The 27,359-nt window shown below is 44.8% G+C and overlaps 1 protein-coding gene across 1 annotated transcript; it reads right to left on the bottom strand.

Annotated features, from left to right (window-relative positions):
* Positions 1 to 298: 298 nt before the first annotated feature.
* On the bottom strand, positions 299 to 16,259 carry PRKAR1A (protein kinase cAMP-dependent type I regulatory subunit alpha). Its single transcript, XM_035558719.1, has 12 exons — positions 16,069 to 16,259; positions 15,460 to 15,527; positions 13,884 to 14,062; positions 8,749 to 8,922; positions 8,036 to 8,127; positions 7,687 to 7,748; positions 7,105 to 7,151; positions 6,276 to 6,434; positions 5,523 to 5,583; positions 5,113 to 5,234; positions 4,466 to 4,547; positions 299 to 2,772 (listed from the first exon to the last, which is right to left on the bottom strand). The coding sequence occupies exons 3-12, from the start codon at positions 14,058 to 14,060 to the stop codon at positions 2,600 to 2,602; spliced, it is 1,149 nt and encodes a 382-aa protein (XP_035414612.1). The 5' UTR covers positions 14,061 to 14,062; positions 15,460 to 15,527; positions 16,069 to 16,259; the 3' UTR covers positions 299 to 2,599.
* Positions 16,260 to 27,359: the final 11,100 nt, after the last annotated feature.

Raw genomic sequence — 27,359 nt, 5'->3', positions numbered from 1 at the left:
CAAGCCGCCGGTACCTCTAAGCAGTGTTTCTTTCAAAAGCAGATCTCATGCACCCAAAGCCAGAACTCCAGAGAAGTTCCTGGGTCAGAGGCGCAGCGTGACTCGTGGAGAGCAAGCGCCACAAGCTCGAGGGCATGGTTCAGTTGTGCTACAAGCTAGGATTTGAACTCGATCCTCCAGAGTTAACAAAGCTAATCCCTTAAGTTTCTTCGTTTCCACCAGCTCATTATTAAGGCATCCTCTAAGGCTGAAGGAAAACAATACAGGGATGGGAGGGGAAAAAAAGAGACTGATTGCATTTAAGAATTTAAATCATTTTATTGCTTTACCTGCCATTAGGACAATCTATAACAAAAGGAATATAATATATTAGCACATACAGTAAATCAGACTTATATAGTCAGGTAACAATACAAAAATGGTCCTCTGGTTGACTATAGCTTTCTAGGGCAATAGACTTCATAAATTCGCTAAAGGTGGACTAGCAAAAAATTACTTCTAAAGCCCTGAATGTTAGCTAAGGCAAAACTATGCCAATTGTGGTTTCAAACATATTTAAATTGCACACAAAGGTAAAGCTATAACTGTGAATAATATTTAACTCAGACTTAGCTGATTTATCTTAAAATCTTGTAGGTAAAACTACAAAAGGGAGTAAACAGCAAGCTAAAAAGATGCAGTAGTGAAACTTGATTAGAAAGCCTTATATAAAAAAATGTGCATTTTTTTGTGGAGCTCTAACTAGTTTACACAGTTTTTGGTGCTTTAAAGTAACGTGAAGAACACATGAAGGAAAAACCTGAATAGAGTCAAAACTGAAGGGAACAGTTTAAAAAAAAAAAAGTAGCATTTGCTTACTCCTTAAGGGCTCTGGCAGAAATTGTCTACTCAATATCTTCTGAACAGAGAAAAGCCACAAGCATTTAAATTCCACTCTTGGAATTTCATGTTTGGAAATACCATGAAACCTTTTGTAAAAGCACGATACCCTCGGAATTATTTAGCATCAATTAACCGACTGTTTTTGACATGCCTGGGAGAAAGTCTGTTGAATTTGCATTCGTATCATCTTGGAAAGGAAATAAGATGAGGGCTCCATCATTAAAAGTAGTTGCACAACAAATGCAGAACTGCTTGCTGTCACTCCCAAATACAAACCTACGCTACTTTATATAAATTACAGTTTAAAGGAAACTTTAAAAATTGCCTACCATTATTGAACCGTGGAATTCAGTAAAAACTTTCGGGAAGTACTGGTGTGCACAGAGTAATGTAACACAAAGCTGGTAAATACTGAAATACATTTAAGACTCCGCAACATATTGAACTTGGAAAAAAAAGTATGAAATCTGTGTCATGGAAATTGGATAAGCAAGGAAAAGAATGCACCTTTTGTATTTAAATTAGATTCATAATCATTCTTTTTTAAAATTATGAATTTAAAAACAAACATACTTAAAATAACTGAGCGCTGCAGGAAAGTTAAAACACTCACTTTTTCCGCCTCACATTCTCCACCAAGTACAATGGCATCTATATGGACCAGCAATCTCGCCCCCTGCAACTAATGCTGGCCATAAATACTCAAAGTTTAAAATTTCCCTGGTTTCGAAGGGTCACCTGAACTGATGATCATTTAAAAAAAAAAAGTCAACTGAAGAATACAAAGCAAGCAAGAGTCACAGGGGAAATAAAACACTTGCTTCCAATTTCTGCACCAATCTAGGACTTGAACATTAATATCAGCTAGACAGCTGCACCACTCTTACATCGATCTATGTACTCGAGATCGAAGTTAGGCATTTAATGTAATATTTGGTTCTTGCCACTTTGAACAGGAAGTTTCGAGTGGCAAATCTATCACCAAAGAGAGAACAAGAGAAATAATCAGTTGCGGCAAGTCAGCAAATTAAGTAACAACTGCAGTAGTTCACCAGAACTATTAACCTTGAAAGCTTTGATTTACACTTGACAAAAACATAACTAAGCAACCTTAAACCAGCAGACACAGGAACAATTATACTGTTAAATTCCAACTGTGGCTTTCTTAGCAGCTGATGCCTCACAATTGACCCCAGGATTACAGTACCCAGAAAATTAAAATAGAAAACCCCAAGCCCCAAGAAGCTCAATTACAAGGGCAGTTCTCATTTGAAAAGAAATACAGCAGATTATGACCACAGCCTTAAAGTCTGTCCAACAGCTTGAGAAACACCTTTAGATTTCCACCCCCCTCTTCCCAGTTACCTCCTTACTCTATGGCAATTGGCATGGTGCCTGGAGATCTCTTCTTCAGAAAAGCAAGGCTGCATTTGCTGCATTTGCCCAAGTTGGACGCAGTTGCACAGAAAGAAGCCGTAACAGCAAACATCTCCATAGAACTTTTTCTATTTATTTAATGGGACAGAGAGCACAGAACTAATATGCTCTAAATTAAAAGTAGTGCCATGAAAAGCAATTTTACCTTTTGTTTTTTGTTTTTGTTTTTTTTTTTTTTAAACAGACAGGAAGCTGCAAATGCCAGTGGCAATGTGGCTCTGCACAAGGGTAATAAAGCAGTGTGCATTTGTGAAGCATGTTTCTGATAGGGAGGAAGATTTCAGACAGACAGCGATACAAAACTGTTGTACTGCTGGATGTTTCGCTTGAGAATATCCGAGCACGGACCCAGGACACGTTCAAATCGGGGTCGATCGAGCTTTACACATTTCAACAGGCCACGAGCAACAACTGTGGCAGCACGGGGACGGTTCATCAACAAAGCTATTTCACCTAGAGCAACAGGAAAGTGTGAACAGCATTAAAAAATCAAGGTGCAAAGAACCAAAAGAAATTATCCTGTCGTATTTCAAACTGCTGCAGGAATTGAACCGAAGTTAATTCAGGTTTTAATACTGATCAGAACAAGTATCTATATAGTTACATTAGAAGCAATTGTGAAGCCTGTGTAAAAAAAAAACAACCTTTATGAACAGACTAAAGGTTTTTTTTATTTACCAGTCTGTCTGCATTCAAGTCTCTGAAGACAACCTAGAAAACTTTGAAGTTTCTATTTGAAAAAGGGTCACACCTCAGTTAACTATGTAATTTTCCTAACCAAGTACTCATTTTTCTAATATGTAAGGTATGCTACCGTTCAACCCAAACTCCTCGGACATGCAGGACAAGACCGTGGGGGTATTGAAGTAAAAGTGTTAATGCACAAGACAGAAGCTTTTGACATTTAGCTAGCCAGAATCAAGAACATGACCTTGCCATTGGATGGTAGAAAATGAGCATTCCAAGCCTGGGATTCCCCATAAACTGTGCACAAACATGACAAAAGCTTTGTTTCAAATACCTGCTACAACTACTAATGTGTTTTGAAATTAAGCTTTCTTCATGCCATTGTTCCCTTTGGTGTTAACAGCTATGCCTAACAATCCGAGAAGCAAGCATGAAAAAGCCCACATCGACTTTCAGGTTGGTTTGTCTTTAAGCAGTTAGACTGGTTACCCTTCAAATTCAGGACTGAGGAAAGAACTCAGTGTTCCTCAGAGAATAAATTTGCCTGTATTATCAGAAAGGATGTTCAAAAGAAAGGTGGAAAACTCCTCCTCTGTGCCCAATTAAAACCTCAGACTCACTAGCCTCCAGAACACAAGCTTGCAAAAGAGTAAGCAGGTTCTAAAGGAGAGTTAAATCCTTGGGGACAGATCTGCAGCACCTGAACACAATGGTAATATTTAGTGTAGTAGTAGGAAACTCAGGGATATACATCAGGGGAAAGCTTAGAAGAGACTGAAACTTGACAAATGTAGAACAAACATCTGGTACTAGTTACTGAGACCTAAGCAGATCTTTCAGCAGACCTTTGGCCTGAGCCAGCACTATTACTGCACTCCTGAGCTCATCCCACTTCAGGCCTTGCAACAGAGTATTTGCTGATTGCATCATCTACAGAGCGGGAAAACTGAAAAGACAGCCAGAAGGCTTTTGCAAGAGGACAATTCAGAAAACAATGAGAGGATGTACCTTAAACCTGAAGAAATATTTTTTGTTTGGTTGGGTTTGTCTTTTTTTTTTTTTTTTTTTTTTTTAAGAAAGAGGGGAGTGTTTAAACATTAAATAGAGGCTGGTTAAACAGTGGAAGAGATTGCTCAGAGAGGCTGTGGGATCTCCATCCCTGGACACACAAGAAACTCCTGGACAGAGCCCGGAGCAACAAGATGCAATTTCAGAGTTAGCCCTGCTTGGAGTGGGGAGTTCGGACCAGATGACCACCAGCCTGTGCAGTAACCCATGGCTACTTTTCTGTAAGGTGCATGCACACTCGAATGCCAAGTGACATACTCACCTGACACTGACTGAAGCACAAATTAGCCAAAAACAGCAATTAACAAATCCATCCCATTACTATCATCCACACAGCACAGGTAAAACTGACAGTGGTTTATGTAATCACAGCTGTCACGACAGAACTCACCAAAATAATCAGAAGGTGCCAGTCTGCCCACTTCAACAAATTCTTCATTTTCTGATCGACGCTGTAACACTGCAGCTGTGCCCTTTAATAAACCACAGCAATTAAGCAATTGCAATTTCTGATATCACTTGAGACACTGAATTCCAGAAGGAATGAGTTGCTTTGCAGAAATAACTGTTCTGATATCTCAGTCTTTAAAAACCACTTCACAGTTCATGCATAGTTCACCAGACTGCTCCATAAGAACAGCTGGTCCTCCCTCTTCTTTAAGCTTAAAACATCTTGGGTATTTACTTACCCACAGCACTAATTTCCTCCCATTTTTCTTGTATCAGTAAGAATATTACAGTAAAAATAGCAAAAAGAGAAGGCTATGATACCACTAGCAAGATTGCGAGCTATCCAGAATGGGTCTCCTCTCTCCTAAACAGGACAAACTAGTTTAAGCCAGAATTTTTTTTCCTGGACGTACCATTTGTAAAAATAGTCAAGCTAAATATAAGCTTCTGCATGTCCAGCAAGATTGCATCTCATGAGGAATTCTCTAAAAGTACATTCCTGCATTTTGTTTTTCTCCGAATGTCTATTTAGGGGCAGAATAAGCAATGTTAAAAATATTAACAAACACGACTTTCAGCCTTGCTTACCTCCAAGATGATGAAGAATTCATCTCCTGGCTCTCCCTGGACCACAATCTTTTGCCCATCCTCAAACTGTACCGGTTCTAACGCATCAGCTACAGTTAGGCGCTCCCACTTGTCCAGAGATTCTATAGAGTTAATAGCTCGTTAATAAGTTGTCTTTTTGAGGTACAAGCTATACTTTTTCCTCTGTCCTTACAGAGGAGACAGCCTATAAACAGTTACATTTGTGCATCAGATAAAGATTTCAATTGGAATTACTTTGGAACAATGCAGAAAAAAGCAATACAGGCTTTACGGCTTTACAGTCTGCTTCATGGATTACCACAATAGTCTGTAATCATAATAACACTAGGTAACACCTTAATTGCAATATGACAATTTATTCCACTTCCGAACAAGATCTTCTTACTTACCCAGTATAGACACTTTACTAAGGAATTCCTCATACATCTTTCTCTTTCTCAAAGTGCTCCCCTACAGGGGAAAAAAGAAAAAAAGAAAAAAAAGTTGTTTTTTTTTTTTTGTCTACATCTCATTTGATATGAGGTTTCTGCTAAACTTCCATATAAAAATATACAGCTTAAGCAGGCATTGTGCATCCTGTCACACACACCCCAAGCCCCACAAAACTAGGTGTTTTCAAATTTCATTATTTCGGTAATATTCCAGAGTTCAGCAGCCTTTATAAAGCACTTATTTACTATGGTCTTGACATTGCTAACGTGTATTATTGTATAACCTTACAAAGATTCACAGCACCCGCTCAAGTTATTTACAACTGCCATTCACACACACACAGCTTACAAATGGAAAGCTGGAATAGGAAAGCCAGAATACAGAGCAGAATCTACACAACTGACAATTTAACCAGGCGTTATATTTTCAGCCCAGTGAACTACGCTGCATCGATAGTGCTGGAATTGTTTCGTTCGCTAATGCAAGGCTACCCCCTGCCCCGTTCCCGTATGGGCATGAGAAGCGATAAGCTTTGATTGCACAAGATAGCAGGATTTTGAATAAACAACCCCAGCAAAAGGCAAGCAGATAGAAAGTCAGGTGACCAGCAGAAGTTGACCGAACAGTTAAACAAAAAGCATAACTCCAGGTTAGCACACAGCTCCTTGAGCTAATTGCATGAGCCACGTGTCAGCTAGAAAAATACTTGCCATCAGGATCCTTCTGTAGCTATCTCTGTCAATGCCCCACAACTTCACATTCGTCTTCGCTTTGACAGTTGCGGCACGAGGAGTTCCATATATAAGGGCAAGTTCTCCAAAGCTTCCACCCTCACCGACACTGGTTGCCCACTCGTTGTTCACGTACACCTGGAAGGCGGTGCATGGTGCTAAGCCAAAGCCCACGGCGTCTTGCAAGCCAGCTGAAGACAGCGTGAAGCTTTCGCTACCCTGCATTTCCTTCATAGTGAAGGGAAATTCTCACATCTGTACAGTAAAAGGGGACCATTTCGGGGTTTCACCAGCACTTTAGAGACAACCCCAAAGCCAGCCAGAAGTTTAGTTTTCGTTAACAAAGGGACTGTTCTCTGTATTATGTGCACGGACTACACATGTAAACTCCAGAGACCTTTGGGTAGGAAATAAAACCTTAAAGTCTCTGTGAAATGCAGAGAACTCAAAAGGCCTTAGAAGAGGCTGTCACAGAAAGCTGTGGACGGCTTGGACTGGAAAATAAAAAGGCTGGTCATTGTTATAGCCTGTCCCACACCTTAACTAGACTTCACCCTACACTTGTAAAGCATTAGTATTCTGTTAGCATCTGAATCCTTCATTTGAAGCTCAACACAACTCACTCAGTCTTTGCAGCCAGACCGAGCTGTCACTAAGGACTAAAATAGCTCCAAAGCAAAATAAGCTTCTACAATAAAAACTTCTTAAGAGAAAAGCTGTCTAAGTAAGGACCTGTAAGAGAGGCCAACAAATACCACACTACTCTTCTGCTAGGGATGAACGCATCATTAATACCAGTACTGCTTACATCCATTTCTCCTTGATCAACAACATAGAAGTTATCACCTTCATCACCTAAAGATGAAAAACAAAAGAAAGGAATGAAGATGAAAAAACTGAACAAACACTGAAAAAGTAAAGCCAGGCAAGCATTCGTGTTTTTACAAAATTGGCACCTCTGCCAGCTTTGATGTGTAGAATGTAATGAGGTTGGCAGGGACCAATTTTTACACAGTTTGCAGGGTGAAATTTCACATTTTGCTGATTTCACACTCGCCTTAGTTCTGTGAAAGAGGACACCTACTGGTATGCAGTGTATCAGCAGCACTTCCAGGAACACTGGAAAGGCATACTGGATCCAAAAACCAGTAACGTATTTTACAGAGCCATCAATTCACAATCTTCCCAATAAATAACGTATGCAATGGAACTGCATATTCCCACAACGGCTCCACTCCTTACTTTACAGCATGAGCTGTGCTCCAGGTAACGGAGCAAGACTCACACCAGCCAGACTGTTTTTATTTCCAAAGAAACATGCTAACACCATCACTAGGTCAGCCTGCTCACCACCTCCATCTTACTTATAAATGTAAGCGTTGCCACTTGCCTTGCTGTATGACGGTCTCGCCGGCAATGTAAGTGACGGGAAACATTGCATCAAAGATGTCACTGAAAGAAGGATCCTAGAATTAGACAACTGCAGCATGCGCAGCAACCTAATCTAGTGGAAGACAGGTTAGAACTAGCTGATCTTAAAAAGTCTCCTCCACCCCAACTAGTCTGTGATTCTGTGCATGCATTCATACATCTCCGACCAGCCACTACTTTCTCTGTAATCTCTGTATTGTTACGCTGACTTAAAGAGACTGTGCAGCTTTGTACGTTACGAAACACTTAGCTCTTCAGAAATCTACACTTTAAGATACTTCAAGATTTCTACAAAGATTTATTCCTACCTCCTCTCGTTGTCATCAAGATGGGCAAACAGCACATTCTTCTCAATAGCTTTTGCCAATGCAGCCATAGTCTTATAATCTTTTGGAATAACCTAGGACATAATCAGAAAAAGTAAACGATTAAAATCCTATAGAAAAACTTTTGTATTCCCCAGGACAAATAAATTAATCAAACTGCTACAAAACTCTGACCAAGTTTTTCCAGATTCTTTCAAGCACTGTAGAGCTAATAAATAAATACAGTCAACATTTATAGCCAGTTTCTACAGAAGGTAAATAAAATCTTGAACTGTAAAAAACATCACTCCATGTTAACATTGTAGTTTCTTCTGCAAGAGTGCAAGTGTCTGTTCAACCTGTTTCTCTATGAATAGCAGCAAATCTGCTCTGCCACTAGGCTAAACTTAATATTGTTGCAGCTGCTGGATAACTGGAAGCACTGGGTGTGTATATTAGAAGTATGTATAGATGTATGTGCACACACATTACTTCAAAGGGAACAGGTCAAAGTTCCACATAAATGGTTTAACTGAATGCCAGTTTATCCTATCCTCCAGTGACAGAGCCACAGGTCTGCTTTTTACAGCCATCACACGACTTTAACAGACCACAGGAGCTTAGTGTGACTTAGTACACCGGGTAGTAAGTGGTCTTAGGTTAACTCTTAGATTGCAGTTCCAATTCCTGGCAACATTTAAAGGAAATTACAGCACCTTTCTAACGTAAGACGCAGCATCCTCTTCTGTATAGACTTCTGCACTGATGGCCCCACGTCGTCTTCGACCCTTAACCACAGGGTTCACAGGAGGAGGAGGAGAGATTTCATCCTCCCGCGAGTCTGAGCGTGAACCAGACTTCTGTTGATTCAACAACTGTTTTGTTTCCTCCTGAACAGGAAGGAAGAGATATCTGTGTCACTTAATCCAGTAAAGCAAAAAAGCAGTTACATATCACATTCCAATTTGGTCTGCCAGTGCAAGGGAGCTTCCTGTGTACTCTTACTTCCACATTAAGGCAAGCAAGGAGATTACAGTAAGCAAGATCAAAGCCCTTTTTCAAGCAGACAGAAGATATGCCTTTCATAACATTCACGTCACAATGGTGTTTATTTTAGTTTATTAAACGAGTAGTGTCATTTATTAAGAGGTATAAATTTGATTCTACTTTTCACTAGTATATTCAACAGACAATGAAGAAATCTGCAAGTGATAAAGACATATTCCCAATAACAAACCCAGGAGCTCCTTCCCTCAGCTCCAAGGTATTGAGCCTTTTTTTCCTTTGAAAGGCAGAAGGACTCCTCAGAAATACACGTTACACGAGAACCTTTTGAAACAAGGTGGAGCCATGGACCAACTCGACACTTGGTAACCATCACTTATTTTAGGAGAAAGAAATACGAACACTGCTTACAGAAGAGGTGGAGGAAGGATGCTAAAGGCCAAACAGTATTTTTCCCCCCTCAAATTGCAGATCTGTCAACTTCGTACAGACTTTTTCCTGATTTCCCTCAGTTACCTTTTGTGCTGTGTCATAGTAATTTTGTAGAAAGCCAGCACACTTACAGTAAAATGATGTCTAGCTAACTTGACACACAAAGACTCGATTCTTTTAGTAAGGTGAATCTTCTGGTACGTAAGATCTGCCTTTAAAAAAAAAAAAAGCCAACCTCAAAGCCAAAGCATTTGAGTCATAGCAGCTCAAATGACTTTCTCCCTGCTTTAAGGAAACAGTTTTGGGAGATGCCTTAAAAGAACAAGAAGTCATCTGTTCTGCGAAAACTCCAGGCGCATAAGAGCTGGGTTTGTCCTGGTGTCCTTGATAAGGCTGTCCCCAGCCCTGTTGGGCAGCTTGGCTGCCACACTCCTCCCCGGAGGTACACAGCGGCTATGTATAACACCACCACTTTGAGGAAAGAGACGTCAGATAACCATTACAGTGAGTTTACATTTTATACCTCTCGGATAGCCAAAGAGCACCGATCCGTCCAACTGCACTTCACTTCCTGCTCTTTGTCCATTAAAATAGTGCTACATTTCAAACCGATGGGGGCAAGACGTATTTAAAGCCTCGGCACTTTTAAAGTGAGTGAACGTCAGCTGCTGGATCTCTTCCAGCATCACATAAAATACACAAACATTGAAATCCTGTAACTCTCAGGGACAGAAGCACTTCGGTAGCATCGAGCCAGGGAGCTGTGCATCACAACAAGAGGCTCGCCAGCACGATGGCCTGCTTGAGGAAGTGCACCAAGAGAAAAAGCACAACTGGGAACTCTGCCTGAGCTGAGCTTTAACATCACGTTAAGTCTGTTAAGGTAGGACATGGACATAGAAAGGTTACAGGCGGGGAACACAAAGTATTTAAGTATATCAGCTATTCTAGATGGTCTGTTTAAACACGTATCAAGAGGAAGGTGACCCCCATGAAACAAATCACCCCACATTTGCATTACGCATCACAGGACAACTCTGTGCCACGTAGGGACACACTAGAAGCTCACTGCTTTCCTAACAGCAGCTTTCCATGCATTCATGTTTCTAAAATACACCTTGTATCATTCCTGACGCTAAACCACACGTATTACGCCACCGGATCAGAGCTAAATCACGCTAGGCCCTGACAGAAAGGAGCGACAGCTGTTATTCTCTGGTACCCTAGAATACAACCAGTCTCATTTGCATGAGAAAACATGTTTGTTCAAGTTTAGAAACTCCTAGAACTAAAATGCTTACTGGAGAAAGGTATTAATTTTGTTCTGCACTGATTAGTGTAACCATCACTGGGATTTTAAAGAGTTTTAGTACCAAAGTTAGCCTACATATCGCATCCAAATATCGAGCTTTCAACTTCCAGAGCAGGCCAGACAAAGTTTTTATTGTCAGTGACCACTAACTGTAAACTTTATTTCTCCTGACAGATAAGAAATAGTTATTATTAAACCCATTTAAATTATTAGTTGCAAGTAAGAAATATTAAAGTAATGAGCCTCACAAAGTCACATTTGAATTTCATCAGCTACTGAAGACGACCATGATTTCAGAACTAAGTTCTGCACCGTGTACCCTGGTATCTGGTAATTGTCATTGCTCCAGAAATAGCCGATTTCTTCTGGCTAATTTGTACTTAATTTATACCATCTCTCCACATATTTGAAAAAACTCAGAAGCTAAAAGATGCAGCGTTAAAATTTCTGCTATACATTTAGGTATGAGTTTGGGGAGACAGGGAGGTGATGAGGAGCAGGTATAGTGCTCAGACATCGATCACTAGCTTTATAACCTCAGTTTTCTATGAAGTCCACCGCACACCAAACAGGCCCATCGGGCAGTAACAATCTCTGCTACACTTCCACAGCTCAAACCAGATGACACAGCACGCCCAGCACTGGGTAGCTTTCAGCACGCGCTGCTGTTATCAGACACGTTCACGCAGCAACAGCAGCAGAAGCCTTAGCGCCCCACAAATTGATTGTGTGCCATTTCATCTCCGTGCAGTAATCAAATTCATGGGAAAGCTTTCATAACCGACGAGGACATGCAAATTCCTACCCTAACTATAACCGCTTCAGAGGCGGTAATTTTAATGTTGCAGAACATAAATTCAAAAGCGTGTTTAAACATCTTCCACGTATTGTACTAACACGTCAATGAATCAGCTCCGTGCACATGCTGCGAAGAGATGACTTGTCAGGATAACTAGGGAGAAAATAGCAACCCAGCTTCGGGTTTGAATTAGGTTCACTCAAAAGTCAGTCTTAATAAAAACTTAATCACGCTGCATCTCAGCCTCGGTTTCGTTCAGTGTAATGGATCAGCAGATTTAAAAAGGGATACTGAAAAGTTGCTCTGCTTTACTAAAGATGTAACGGACGTTACTGGTGGGAAGTAAAATAGATTGTTTCACACATTTTTGCTCAGCCAGAACTACGTAGCACGTTAGAGCTGGTTAATAACAGTACTTAGCACTGGTGCTTTCCAGACAGGGGTGTCAGAAGAGCTTGTTAACGTAGCGCAGGACGCTCACTGCTCTGTTATCTGATAGCTATTAAGGTCCAACGTTACCTGGTCGAACTAAGACCAATCCGTTAGACTGAATGGTGAAATTACGTCAAGAAATCCGTAGCAATTTTTAAATTCAGAAGAAAAAGCCTCTGGTTTCACCACACTACAGCTGTACTAGTTGGCACGTACAACCCATGCCAACACTACTCATAATAGAAGACTGAACAAGATTGTAAGAGTAATTTGAGGGGAATAAACATTACCTAACCAGTTTTACTTTCAGCTTCCTTGTAGGCTGACAGAGTACACAGACAGGCTATTTGCACCAGAACAAAAACGTCAAGAGTTATTCAACTCCAAAATACACGTGACTACCAGGATGACAAGCCTAGCCCTGAACGTAAAGGCAAATTAAGTTCCCTTTAAATACTGTACATTGAACATCAATCTGCTATAGAAACGAACCTAAATATTCCTATTTTTATATCCCTGCACATGGATCGGTTTACAGCTTATTCTAAGTGCAGTCAGTCAGTTTACTGTGAGAATTTTTAAAGTGAGAATTTTTTAAATTACCTTAAACATTGATACAAAAAACTTTAGAATCTATCCATGCTCAAATCCAAGAATATAAGTTGGAAAATAGGCATGGTAACAGGTGGGGACAAAGGACTTTTAGGAAGCTGATTACTACCTGGCTTGCTACTGGGATTTTGAAAGAGAATGTACACAAGACGTTACCAAAAAAAATTAAATCAGACCTACTACAGAGTTCTTGTCCATTTAACAAGCAAAAATGTTCCTCAAACACACTGCGAGCTACAGGAGGTGAGACTGCAGGATTTAGTCATTTTCTACTATCTACCACGAACACTTCCATTAGAAGACTACTTCCACTACACATACTTATGATCTCTAGCGCTAACCTTCCTTCTCTACTTCAGCAATTAGTAATAACTACTTAGAATAAAAAGTAAGACAAAGATACAGCTCCCGCATAAGACAAGTAGTTAGAGCAGCACCTGCAAATGACTGCTGTATAAGGTCACAGCTACATTATTTACTGATGACATATCCTGAACACACTGCTTATGGCCAGCCTTTCCCCTGCAGTAGCCCTTAAAAACCGCACATTTTCATAGCAGCTTTTTCTCCTATCTGCTAGATAACGCTATGTACAATGAACTGTTCAAATGAACGTTAAGTTGTTTCAGATAGGAGCACCGAATGGACAGAACGCTTTCTGTTCCCAAGATCACAGAGTGCTTCCAACAACAAAAACACCAAAGAGACCTTGAGGAAAAACAAGAGGACGAACAAAGCTGTGACAGTAACACTGAACTCCCAGCAGAAGGCAGAAGCAGGCTTGCTCTCCTACAAACTGGGAAACCAAATACTTCCATTTGACTTCAGCTAAGCTTGGGTAACTGCAACTGGCCTGCTACTTCTGTGCTGTACCTGAATCAATGTAAACAATTTGTCTTGATGCAAGAAACCAGTGACTATTGCCAGCCTCGACAGGGGTCACACACCACGGATATCTGACCACGGACATCTGACCACGGACAAGACCTCATGTCCTATTAGCTTGTCAGTAAATACTAGATTGGGATTACATCTGCATCCAAAGTAGGTAAGTCTCCCTGTCAGTTTATTTCTTGCCCTAAGTCCTTTTACACCATGATAAGCTAACAAAAAACTACAGAAAATTGGTTCTCCAAAAGCATCAATTCCAGTTCCAAACAGCCAACAGGAACACAGGCCAGATCTGCGCCTCAGTCACTACATCACACTGAGATGGTGTAAGTTTAGGTTGTTCCTTCTCTCGCAGCACTTATTTTTACCTTCTCCAACCTTTCAAAGTATTCCCTGAGGAATCCCATGGGCCGTTCGGGTCTCACGGTGCATAACTGCACAATGCAATCCTTTAGGAGTTGCTGGATGTTGTGTTTTTGGACGTAAAGTTCACATTCCCGAAGGCTACGCTCCTCTTCGCTGCTGCTGCTGCTAGAAGCTGCCATTGCTGAAAGTAAGAGAAAGAGAAGGTTAAATAATTAGTGGAAGCAAGGATGCTGCTGCCCAGTAGTCAGGCGCATTGTGCGGCCTGAAAGAAAATGATGCTGCATTATCATCTTCCTGATATCAGAGTATAAAACCACCTTTATCTGTATGACAAAGTTAAACTGTGAGAGAAAAAGTTATGAACTTATTTAGCACCTGGGAAGAAATAAAAATAATCTGGATGCTCTGTAGACACAGGCAGAAGAGGAAGAACATTTGCTTGAGCTGGAAAAGCTTCAACAACCCAAGCCCTCTGAGCACTTAGTCAGGAAAGGTTTCCATCTTAACTTTCTGCTGATTAAATCTAAGATTTTGCAGGATTGGAGGCTCACTTACAGGCAGCGTTGCGTGGCCTGTGTGGGGTGGTTTAACCCAGCAGCCAGCTAAGCACCACAGAGCCCTTCACTCACTCTCCACCCCTCCACTGGAATGAGGGAGAGAACCAAAGAGAAAATAAGAAAAAAAACAAATAAAACAAGTGATGCACAAGGCAACTGCTCACCAGCAGCCGACCGGTGTCCAGCCTGTCCCCGAGCAGCAGCCCCCGGCCAACTGCCCCCGTTTTATCACTGAGCATGACGCCACGAGGCCCGAGACATCCGGACAGCCTGGGCCAGCTGTCCTGGCTGCGTCCCCTCCCAGCTCATCCTGCAACCCCCGGCCTCCTGGCTGGCAGGGCAGCACAGGAAGCTGAAACACCCTTGGCTTCATAGAAGCACTGCCCAGCTAAAGGGGCCGCGTGTTATCACCATCACTTTCCTCCTAATTCCAAAACACAGCACCGTAGCTGCTACTATGAAGAAGATTAACTCTGTCCCAGCTGAAAGCAGGACACGGGGTCAAGGGGATTATGCTCAGGAGATAGGTGGGTGGAAGCTGGGAATCTGAGAGGCAAGCATTAGAGGCATTAGGAAGTGAAACGTGGAACACGGTAAGGTCAAATCAGAGCAAGTTCACCAAGTACCAAGGCAGTTCGTTAACGGAAGTTATGGAATTAGAAGTGTTCCTCCTAAAAAGCTGCTCTCCAGGTTAAATTGCTCCACACTTCATAACCATTTCACTGCAAACCCCAAAACATTTCTTCAGCTGTAATTTATCAGGAGCACACCTTTACACATACCCATTACGATACCAGGTTTTCAGGAGACTTTAAAATTACAGTGTCAGCTGTAGCACTTTCATGAAAGCGTTCTTAAACAGTGCGGCTTTTTTTCCTTTCCAGTTACGATTTTTAATACGTTCGTATGTATGTATATTTATAAAATACATTCACCTCAGGCCATTTTTTCATAAAGCACTAGATGAAGAATTAGGAAACCATTTCTCAGGGCATTTTCGATGAAAGATAAAGACAGTTACCTGCTACGGGGACAGCTGCAACGGCTCAGGAACACACGACACAAATACGTTGATCCCAGGATCTGCTTCTGAAAGGAAAAAAATGGAGTCAGGAGAGATCCTTCGGGGAGCTGACAGGCCCTCGAAGCAGCCAACGCAGGCTGCTCCTGGCCCCGCACAGCACCCGGCCGGGCGCTGCGGGCCTCAGGAGGGCCCCGCGCAGCTCCAGCGCCTGTGAAGGGCGAAGGGCGGCGCTAATTAACGCGGGTCAGCCCCAATTACCGGGGGTCGGCGCTAATTAGCGACGATCCGCGCCAATTCACGAGGGCCGGCCCTGATTAACGAAGCCGCGCGCGCGCGCGCTACTTAACGAAGCTCGGCGCTAATTAAGGCACCTCCGCGCCAACGAAGGCATTAAGATAACGCTAAATAGATGAATAAATACGTAAATAACGACCCCGGGCCCTCACCCCCCCCCCCCGCGGCCCCGCAGCGCAGGGGCTCCCCCCGCTCCGCTGCCGGCCCGGGGCCGCTCCCGGCGGCAGGGCCGGGCCCCGAGGCCTCGCACCGGCCTCGTGCCGCCCTCACGGCTCCCGCCGAGCCCTCCCCGGGCCGGGCCCCGGCGCCCACCTGCGCGGGGCGGCTCCGCCGGGCCCTCAGCGCCCCCCGGCCCCGGCCCCGGCCCGGCCTCGGCCTCAGCGACGGCTCCCAACGGAAACGGAGCGCGCCGGCCAACCGCCGCCCGCCGTGACGTCAATGCGCCTCGCTCTTCGCCCCGAGCGCGGTCGCCATGGTAACCTTAAAGGGGCCGGGCTAACAGCGAGGTTTGCGTACGGGAAGGTTCGCGGGGGGGGTGAGTGCCCCTTTAAGGGGAGCCCCGGGACGGGCTGCTGAGGGGAGCGGGCGCCGCCTGGTGGGGCCCGCGGGGTGCTGAGGGAGGGCTGCGGGCAGAGCCGGCCGCCATTACCTGGCAGGGGAGGTTGTGTGACAGAAAATGTAGTTTTCTGGTATTTAGTGCGTGTTTTGAGGCTAGGAGACGTTTGTGACAGACCACAAGCAGCCCCCGAGTTCACGCTCCTTCAGTCTTTGAAGGCTTCTGTGGGTTAGGGGTTAATCAGAAGCCAGGGTGCAGGACTTTCTGACACTAAGCCAAAAGCATGAGGTTTTACAAAAAAAATCAAGCCCATCTTAATGTGAATTGTAAGGAATCCTTAATATCGGTCACACAGAGTACAGTACATTATAAGTAGATAACAAACTACATGCTCAGCTGATAACACTCTTAACAAAACCAACAGATTTTTCTGAACACTAAAAAAAGTTCCGTGCAGTCTCCCCTACACACGTCTTTTTTTTTTTTCTCCTTTTTCCTTTTTATCTTCACTTTTTGCAGGCCGTCTGCCACTGTCACATCTCACTCCTCCCTGTTTGGACAAGTCCTGGTGTTTTGGAAGGGATCCCATCCGGAACAAGGCTCAGCCCCATGCGTAAGACCTGTTCCGCAACATTCTCTTTATGGAGAAAAACAAGTGTACTGTTATGCAGCGTGCTCCTGATGCAATCCTTCCCTCAGCTCTGGAGCCAGAGTTCAGATGGCGATGCGGTAGTTTAATAAAGGGAACAGAGCTGGCTTTCAAAAGCAGCCTTTGTGATGCCAACCTGAGGTTCCTCGTGTTAACCATGTACAATTCCTTCACTGTGAGTCAACAGTGACTTATCTTTGAAAGCTAAATCCTGCTTCTCATAAGCATATGTTTGTACATATTCATGCGTTAATTCTTGCGCTGTTAAAGAGGTAAGAGAAAATAAAAGAAAACAAAACCCCATTTCATTTGGTCTGGTCTGAATTACAGTCAAACTCCAGCCTTAACTGTCTAATTAAATAATAAACATTCCTGAGTAAATAACTTGCATTACCATCAGCACTGTTCCCACAACTTTCATTTCAAACAATTTCATGCGTTAGAGTTTCTCATGAAGCAATCTGTTGCCCGAGGCTGTGGCTGCTGAAGCATGGAGGAGAGCTGCCCGGCCTGCCAGCAGAACATACCACCGCAAGCCTAAGAGAGAGCGTGGCCAGCGAGCCACCATGAGGAGGGGTAAGGTGGGGACTGTGCTTTCACAGAACCATACTAGCTCCTTCTGGTTACATTTATTAAGAACTCCATAGAATCATTTTTCTGCTTCAACTTCATCTAACCTGTAACAGAAGCTGTCCTCAAGCACCACTTTATAATGTCCTTTTCGGAAAGGTATACAAGTCAGTCCTTGCTCAAACCCCAATGGCAACCATCACGGGTTAAGCATGGCAGTGATTTCAGTGATGGTAACCATCACACGCTCTTAGTGGTGAGCCGTTCATTTTCCTACACTGGTAAATACCAGCGGAGTCTGAGAATGGACAAGGAGAGATGACTCCCCAGGCCCAGGCACGGGCTGTGAATCATCGTGTGCCACAGCGTGGACTTGCAGAGAGCTGCAGACAGGACTTCCTGGATTTTAGCAGCCTGATTGCTGTCATTTTTAAACCAAGAAACGCTGCCTGAAGTATTATATTTCTAGGCTGATTCTGGAATAAAATGGCAAAGGCAAGTATCACAGGTCAAATTCATCCTTGGTCAGCACCCACAGGAGTCAGTAGTTATGTCAAGCCTAGAACTGGTTTCAAACAACAGTTACTATTTCTTCTCAAGCCAGGAGTTAAAAGGACAGACACTGTGGATGTGTGGGAATCCATGGCCCAGAATGTCCAAAGATATTTAAGTCCCTGTAAGTTAAGAGGAGCTGGTTACCTTGGAGAACCTGGAGTGGTATCTCCACTCATTTTTATACAGTATTGTGTGTTAGGTTTATGTCGTTAGCCACTTCTGCTTCAGCTTCACAAGGAGGGATTCAACAGCACTATTTTCATTATTAAAACCAGCAGCCCTCTTCGAGCTCATCACAATTCTTTTCACCAGCTGAGTGATAATGCCACCTCATCATTCTTAGGCATTTCGCTCACCTCCATTCTGCGTTAAGTCATGTAGGAGACATATTCCTGGTCCCATAAAAGACCAATAAATTTGTCTGTAAAAAGCATCTGAAATATCCCAAGAGGGAAGATTTGTTTGCTTTTTAACAAAGCTTCTCAGAAGTTCTTACAAAGACTAAATTTATTACTATAATTTTTATGGTGCCATTTATCAACGTGGTGTTCAACAGTAATAGAAGCTGAGAATGGTCACTGGGAAGGGAAAAATCAAGGCTTTGTACGCTGTTTACCACCATGCAATCATACAAATCCCAGAGAGATACTGACCGACTCAGAATTATCCTACAAGCATAAAGCGTTGCAGCGTTCACCAAGGAGGCTGATGAGAGCAGGCTGGCACAGCAGGTTAGCCAAGGGGACGGAGGTCCAGGCCAAGGCAGCTGGGAGAGAAGGCTGCGCATGGACCAGTAAGGATGGCGTGGGGCACAAGGAGCAGTGCTAAAGGGATGCGAAGAGCAGCTTGAAGTGGCTGAGGAGTCACTGGATCCATCTGAAAGGAAAAAAAAATCCATCACTAGGCCAGAAGAAATACCTCCATGAACAATTGCGCTCTGCCAGCAGGGCAGTGACTGGGGAGGTCAGGAAAGAGAAGGTTGTATGAGCCACAGTGAGAAATAAAAGCACAGAAATCGTCTACCCCTGCTGTGTGCACAGAAGAAAAAAAGGTTCCCGACAGGTTCTTCAGTGGCAGCGGAATTAAGAAGGCCTGCGGGTATCGGGAATGACGCACGGTAGTTATAACAGCAGGGATTTCTACTGAGGATACCATCCCAACTTAATATCATTACCTGCCCATGAGGTGCCACCGTCTCAACAAGCCCCTGGGACTGAAAGCAAATGAATCGAACAGCGCTCAGATTGAGGCAGCCTGTGTCTGTTCCCCCTTGCCTCCCACCCCTCCGTTCACCATGTTAAATGTAAATGGTGTAAATGAATCATCCTGAATGTACAAGCAGAACCCAAAGAGGCACAGCCCAACATGCACGCTGCTGTGCGCTGCCTTGGGGTGGGGGGAACGGGGAATTAAAGAGCTTTAGTGATACTGGAAGGTTTCGTCTACCAGCAGAAACTGACGGCAGTCCCAACAGCCGCAAATTCGCATCCAGCAGCAATCACAGCCAGAGGACGAAAAACGTGTGAGCTCACTGCGGACCCTGGCAGTGCCAGAGGTAGAGTTCACGCTGTGTACTTTGGATATATCTTCTTGTAATTTGGTTTAAGCTTTAACAAGCGTAGCAAGTAACTGTCTCTTGCTGCACACCATGTCCCACTGAGCCGATACAGTGTGATTCATAGAAAGATCCACAGATCGGGAGCCAAAAGGCAGAAAAAATCGTATAGTGTTTAATAAGAGACTGTTTGAGGGCTCCTGGTTTCCACGCCAAGCTCTGGCGTTGACTGTCTGTATGAACTTGACAGCTTTCGGTGGGACACTTCAGTTTACCAGCCTGCAAGGAGAGAAAAAGGGTGCTTGCACACAGCGATGCACAATGCTGGCCAGGCGGCCTGAGCTTCTGGATGAGTGGCAGTGTGAATCAACCCGGTGTCAACATCTGTAATTTTGCCACATGAAGGAGGAATAATGCAGAGCAGGGAACTGGTATGATCACGACCCGTGCCATCTGACAAATGCCACCTGAGCTTCCTGCTCTAACCCCGTCATCACCTGTGCTGGGGGCTAAAAACCTGCCCGGACCCTGGAAGATGGTGCACGGATCCCAGCTTTGGTCCTGCCACACATCAACGGGGCAGAGAGCTGTGAGAAATGGTCCCCACTGCAGAATCAGTTTGCTTTGAGCAGCAGATCTCAAATCATTTCCATATGTTACTTTGAAGAAGAAAACGCCTGGTAAGTCTCAAAGCAGAGTAACCAAGAGCCAAGGCAAAAATGCCCTGAAGTGCCCAGATCCTGAAGATAGGCCAGCCAGGGAACCCGCTTCCATCTGCGAGACGTGCCTGCTGCAACACAGCCCTTCAGACGCTCGGCGTGGTTCCCAGCAGGAAGGTTTCCAACACCCATGGGGCAACGCTGGGAACGTTTTACCTCCTGAGACAATGCTAAACAGCTCAGCGGCATGAGGAAGGCAACGCAGCTGGGGTGGCGTGATTATCCGAGCTATGTCACCTAGCTCCTGTCCGTGTTTGTTTAAGGATGGGCTCAGGGACACTTGGAAAAAGCCGTGATACCCTGATTAAATGCTGATAATTGTGTTCTGCCTGCTGTTCAACCACGTTTAACTTGAACTCCACTTTCTCCCTTTCTTCTGACTTATGGGATTGCATCTCGGTTAGCAATTAACCTGCACCTCAGCAGCAGGGCAAGAAGTCCCTAAGCACCCTTTCTAGATTAACCAGTAAAGGCAAGTCCTGACGATATTTAATGAAAACTCCCTGCCCAGGGGTCTGTGCACACATCTGAAGGACTTCGAGGGCTCCCAGCTCCGAGTGGGGACAAGGATAAACACAGTGGGAAACAGATGCAGGGCAGAGAACCGGGAGAGAAAAAGCAGCAACTGAAACACCACAAAAAAAGAGACCCGGTGGGGATCAGTCCTCCAGAGAGAGGGGAGGAGATGGGAAGGGAGAGCAGCAGGTTTTTGCCTCCTGCGATTTCTATGCAAATCTTCTTTCATTTGCATTGTTAACTTTATACAACCTCTGGGCAGCCTCAGCAGTTCGTGAACTGCCCGAGCAGCTGCAAATGTGATTCTTGACTTGTAAGGTCTCTGACGCAAACCGAATGAAAGAGCAATGAGATAGTGAGCAGCTACTGTTGACTTCTTTTCCAAGAAGGCATGTGAAGTACTACCACTGTTTGTTTTGCAATAGAATGTAAATGCTTCCGTTGAAAAGAATCCTCAGTTCCCTCGCTTTTAACATAAAAGCAGTCTGGGGAGAGCTCCCTCTCAGAGCATCATCTGTGACACAGTTCTGCTGCAAGCTAAATACACACAAAAACCTTTAAAACAGTCCTTTGCTTATGTGCTTGTCTCTGAAAGCAGGTGGCAAAGTAAACACATCATGGTCAGATCCACCATTCGTGGTCTGGACTGACATCCAGACAATGTCTGGACTGACATCTAACAAACCGGCCACAGAAACGAGCGATTTCTGATGTAAGTCTGTGCCTCCCTCCTCCGCCTCAGACACTGCTCCCTCCCCACAAGATAATGGAACATTTTTGCAGATGGAAGGAACCCACTTTAAAAACAATAGGTCCTTGAAATGTCAGCTAAGGCTCGCTTGGCATGTGCTGCGTGCCACAGCAACGCAGTATGGCCTTTTTCACTCTTAAGCTGTACCCCTTGGATGTGAAGCAGCACGATGATCAAGAGACGTGGGTCTAGTTTCCTGCTCTGCCACTGATTTCCAGCCTCTTGTGGAAGTCACTCAGCCTCCCTTCAACTCGGCTTCCCGCAGCAGGGGGAGGATAAAAGCTCTTTCTGGACTGAGGATGAATCCAGGCTCATGCAATGTTTGCGTGCTCCAGCAATGTATTTATTATACCAACGTTTTGTGCCATTTCTCCTCAAAGCCCCTCCTCGTCTCCTCTAGCACGAAAGGGGACAAAGCCACCCAGATCACGAGGCAGACAGGCATGCCAGGAGCTTGGCCAGGTGAGCCTACATCTCCAGGTGTTATCCCTCCGGTCTCACTCAGCAGTTGCCCCCTGCTCTGGTCACACCAGCCTGTGCAGGAACCTGCCCGCCCCTCCGTCAGGGCCTCTCTGCGTGCTCCCACTGTCCCTTTCACAATGTTCTCGCTCTGATCTCTCAGGTCAGAACATTCTTTCATCTTTAGGTAATTACAGAGGAATTACAATTAGTGCTGTGCAAAAGTTTCTCTCCCCCCTTTCCAGTTCTAACCCCTTTGCTCCCCGTGGTGCAGGTCTTGTGGTTCGCAGCTGAAGACGCCCCAAAGACTTTAAAGACCCTGGCGTGCACGAAGATGAGCGACCCAGCCCGTACCTCTGCTACGAGCAGTGCAGCGAGCCAATTTGTGAAAGCCTCCAGTGAGATAATCTGTTACCAGGGTAAGTGTGACCTCCTAATCCTAACCAGGGAAATGGGATGTTCTCCAGAGTGAGGACGAGATAAGGAGCGTTAATCCACCTTGTGAGAAGGTGCAGCACTAGGTTGCAAGCTCTTCCCTGACCTTGGCGAGCACTTCTGCAAGGGCTGCTCACAAACGACAGCGTGGTAAATGGCAGCGTTTTGCTCAGGGTCAGCACCTAAAACTGAAAAGGAAAAAATACCAGAAGCAAAGCTCCCAGAAAACTTTGGTGACTGGCTGTGGAGTCAGACACGACTCAGCCCTCGTCCTTCTATCACCCTCATTGTAAGTGCCAGCGGGTGACTCTCAAGGACTCAGTGCATCTTTCCTGGTTTCTGTAACTAAACAAAGTGCAATTAAACTTCTTTATGCACATGGCACACACGTCTCCTGTGTGGCCCCTTCCCACTCCCTAAACACCAGGTAAGAATCCATCCAGCCCGATTTGCAGACAAGCCAGTGGGCTTGGTAACAGTCACAAATATGTTCTGTCCATCGTTTTGTTGTTTCTCTGCACCCCAATTTTTTACATTTGGTACAAGACCCTTTGGTACAGGGTCTAGGTCTTATGATCAGGGTTCTTCCAAACTCAGAGTGGCCATGAGTTTGTGTCAGGAGGGGGTTAAGCACAAGCAAAATCTGAGCGATGACATGGATGAAGGTCAGAGGATGCGTGATGTTTGGGTAAAGGCTTGATGAGCAAGACCTTTCCAGTCCTTCTCTTGAAACCATCAGAAGGTTTATATAATTTCATGACACAGGAGCCAACAATGTCTGTTCTTGCACATAGATTCAAAAACTGGATTGGTAGGTCAGCTCTAGTTCAACTGGCCTCAGCACCAGTTTGGACTGTGGGAGCTGTGACAGGACCGGGAGTTCATCTTCAGCAGAAGGAACTCGGGTTACTGCAGCTTCATCGCTTGCATCAAAACCAGCTGGGCTGCAACGTCTCAAGCACCCGTCCATCTAACTGCAGCTCTGATATACTAGGAGAGCTCTCGGTGTAACGCATCTCAGCAACAGATTCAGATTTGTTTGAGAATGAGGACCCATCGCAGCTACCTGATGAGAGAGGAGAGCTAGACCTGAGGGTCTAGCTATGAGGAGCAGTTCCACATCGTTCTGATACTATATTCTCAAATGTCACTTTCTAAATGAAGCATTCCTAGGGCTGGGAGAGACGGCATTTGAGAGACTGTCTTAGAAAAAGACAAACAGATCACCGCATCTCACTGTTACTCAACATGTTTTATGCATAAACACACTGTAGGAATATAGACTATCCAGTAGAGGGACAAAAAAAAATAGGAATCCTTAAAGATCATATTACATAAAATTTAGAGATTTATAATCATAACAAAGAACCTGACCAGAGGAGGGGAACTTCTAAAGGATTTAATTGTTTTTATCAGCCGTCAACGTGCAGCAACTGAAGATTGTGAACATCAGCTAAATGGAGCGATCTATTTGGAAAAGCCACTGGTGTTATACACATACAGTCCAGTTCTCCACTTCCTTCACACTTTTCCACAGTAGAAGAGAACAAAAAAAACAAACAACCAAAAAAAAAAAAAAACAGCTGTGAGTAACCGGAAGATGTGAGGTATAAATTAATTCCCACATTCCTGTACATAAAATATTATTAGCAGGACTGCTCGGCTCTCTCTGAAGTCAGTGTTATTGCAATACTGAAGGCTGCTAGAGGTGCAGGTGGTCCACTGGATAATCCAGAAGGTAACCAAAGTGTCTTCTCCCCATTCAGCAAGGGTTGTACAGGAGCACTGCTGTGTACCGATGCCTGCCCAGCACGAACGGTGTGTGCATCTGGACTCGGGGCACCAGATGGCAGCATTTATTGCCTGCAGATCCTAGAGCAGCCGGGCTGGTGGTTTAGTACTCAACAGTTCATGCTATTAAACCCCTAAAGAAGGCATTGCAACCCCTTCTTCCTCCTCTGCCTCGATCATGAGACCAGTGGGTAAGGGTGATAAGCAAGGGCAAAGCAAAAGAGTGTGTGTGATCTCTCCCCACTCCTTTCACAGACCAACGATGGTTTCCTGCTATGAGAGGTGCTTGCTCTCAGTAGAAAATCTTTTTTTTTTTTGCCTGTTCCCTCCTGCCTGCTTTTTCCCTGGAAGGCTCTAGACCCTCATGGTTATCATGAATACCAGTGAAGGATACTCAGCACATTTAGCCCCTGCCAAGACCTTTTTTCTGTAGCACACTTCACGCAAATACCTGACATATCGTTAGTAAGCAGGCTTTTATCTGATAAAGGACAGCTTGGCTGGAATTTCAACACTGAGCCAGGGGAAAGCCTAAAAGATATCAAAAGGCACCTGACCCTCCTCATGTCGAACAGCAACATGCAGAATGCCCTGGCTGGGAGAGGGCCTCCGAGGCACAGCACCCGGTTTCCCAGCTTCTTTACCCCATTTCCTCCTCGAGGCTTCAATTCCTGCACCCCGGGGTGGAGAACGCAAACCAACAGCTGTCCCACAACATTTCCTGCATTGAAAAACATTCACAACTAGATGGCCACGCTCTGGCTTTAGAGTTAATGACTGAGCTGAGGTTGCTACTGTCAAAAATTACTGCACCTGACGTAGTCGCTGCAGTCACAGGAAAAGGAAAAAGGGAAGGTCGGGAAAAGGAAGGTCAGGAAAGGGAAGCCAGCTCCTGATGTATTCTTCCCAGCAAATGCACGCATCAGAGCAAGAGCTATCTTTCCGGTGTCTGGCATGACACCCTGCTGTCCCTGCCAGACCCCTTTCCCCAGATGTGACATATCACCAGATCCCAAGAAGGAATTCCGCCCCTGGCCCCTAACTACTAACTCCTTCCGAAGCTGTCCCTCTTTCTGTCCTGAAAACCAGAAATTAGCAATTTCTTTACATTTGAGACACCTAATTAATTTCTTTACCAGAAAGAGCCGCAGTTTCCTCAAATGGCACCTCAACTTCAATTTCATGCCTAAAGCTCAAGCCCTGATCTGTCAGAGACCCTGAGATCTCCGAGAGCTCCTGTGAGACGACTTCACCGACACACAGGGGAGCAGCTTGCTCTGTTTTTGTCCTGGCCTTAGAGCCACCACCACTGCTGTGCTCAAGAACACCCGTTCCAAAGGCCACCAGAGGTTTTTGCACTGCAGCAGAGGACAAGAACAGTTTGTTTCTCCCACCTCTGCTGATTAAATAGCCCTCGTAGGCAGCTAGCCGAAAGGAAGATTGACCAACTTGGTTGCATCAGTCAAGCTAGAAAAATAATTGTTGCCCAAGCCTCGGATGCTTCTGTGGCTCTGCTTTATCTAGGCTTCATTTTAAAACCAGCTCATGGTAGTTTTGTCTGATTACCCAAGCAGCAAACATCCAACCATGGCAGTTGCTCAGAAACTGTTTTTTTGAAATACAAGGCACTGACTCCCTTTAAAAAAAAAAAAAAAAAAAAAAAAACTTTTTCCTGCTCCCCAACCCTGCTTTCCCTTTGACATCACTATTTCAAAACCAAAGTATGCCGAATCCACAGGGACAGTCTCAGGCCATTCAGAAAGAGCTTTTCTGTTTCATTTGTAGCTTTATTAGCGCTCCTCACCAGGCTCCTATGAACAGAAGATGTTTTCCCCCCAAACATGATGAATTTTAAATGGCTCCCCTGCTGACTTTGCAGGGCAGTTCTTGTGCTCTATGGCCCAGGGACGGCCTGCTATCAGTCTCGCTCCAAGCCAGCGCTCTTTCAAAGCTGTCTGTTTTCATACTTCCTCCTGAAATCAATCATCTTCACAGTTGCAGGTCTTAAATTCTGAGAGGGGAATTGTTACGGACACTCGAAGGCCCACATGCTGCAGAGGGGGATTAATCAGGGCAGATGGATGCGTCCACATGGAATCTGCCTCATTTAGATGGTATTGCATGTGGGTCTTTTTCCAAAAGTCCTGCGGTGCACATCAAGTGATCTAGGACCAATGACTTCAGCACTCACATGAGGATTACTCATCTAATTAGGGGGTTTGCAGGCTCTGCCCCTGCGTTCCTGTGCACTGTTAATGTCATTGTACTGACTTCTAGAACGTTTGTCATTTAGAGACCGGCTCCACTTTTTTGTGTGTTTTTGCTGGTAGATCCGACCCCACAAGGTAGCAGTGGCACTAACCACATGAATAAAGCTTTCTGCATGCACAAATGCAGCAAGTTTAGGCTGTAAATTCTGTAAAGAACTAAAAGACTCTTCAAAGCCCCATTTAGCTAAGGAGGCTGCAACGTGAGGGAAAAAAAAAAACTCCCTGAAAGGAGGACTGTCTTGTTTTGCAGTCAGTGAGACCGAGCATCATCACAAGTTTTCCTCCTATCACTTACCCCTTTCATGCTCCAGCACCTTGTCCCTCTAGCACAGTACCTCCTTTGTCTCATTTATCACGCCGAAATGCTGCAGGGAAGAGGCCTCTGGAGCCTCTGTGATGAGCGAGGTTGCCACCCGCAGCACACCGGGTCAGCCACAGCTTTGACCAGCTGGGAGCCGGGAAGCTCCAGCGACGGTGGATCCTGCGTGCCCCCGCACCCCGCGTCTCCCAGTACCTGATGCAAAGCCCCCAGACAGATGCTGGCTGCCGCTGCCCTTCCTGCACCACACGGCGCTGCCAAGACGGGGTTCGTTCACCCCTAGTGTCTAATCACAGAATGGTTTGGGTGGGAAGGGCCCTTACAGCCCCCCACCAGCCCAGGCTGCCCGAAGCCCCCTCCAGGGATGGGGCACCCACAGCTTCTGCTTGAGCCAAGGCCTCACCGCCTGACACCTAACCTGACCTGACCTAACCCAGCCTAACCCAACCCAACCCAAC

The sequence above is a fragment of the Cygnus atratus genome, chromosome 18 (assembly GCF_013377495.2).
Source record: "Cygnus atratus isolate AKBS03 ecotype Queensland, Australia chromosome 18, CAtr_DNAZoo_HiC_assembly, whole genome shotgun sequence".
Classification (NCBI taxonomy): Eukaryota; Metazoa; Chordata; class Aves; order Anseriformes; family Anatidae; genus Cygnus; species Cygnus atratus.
This window is presented reverse-complemented; position numbering and strand designations above follow the sequence as displayed.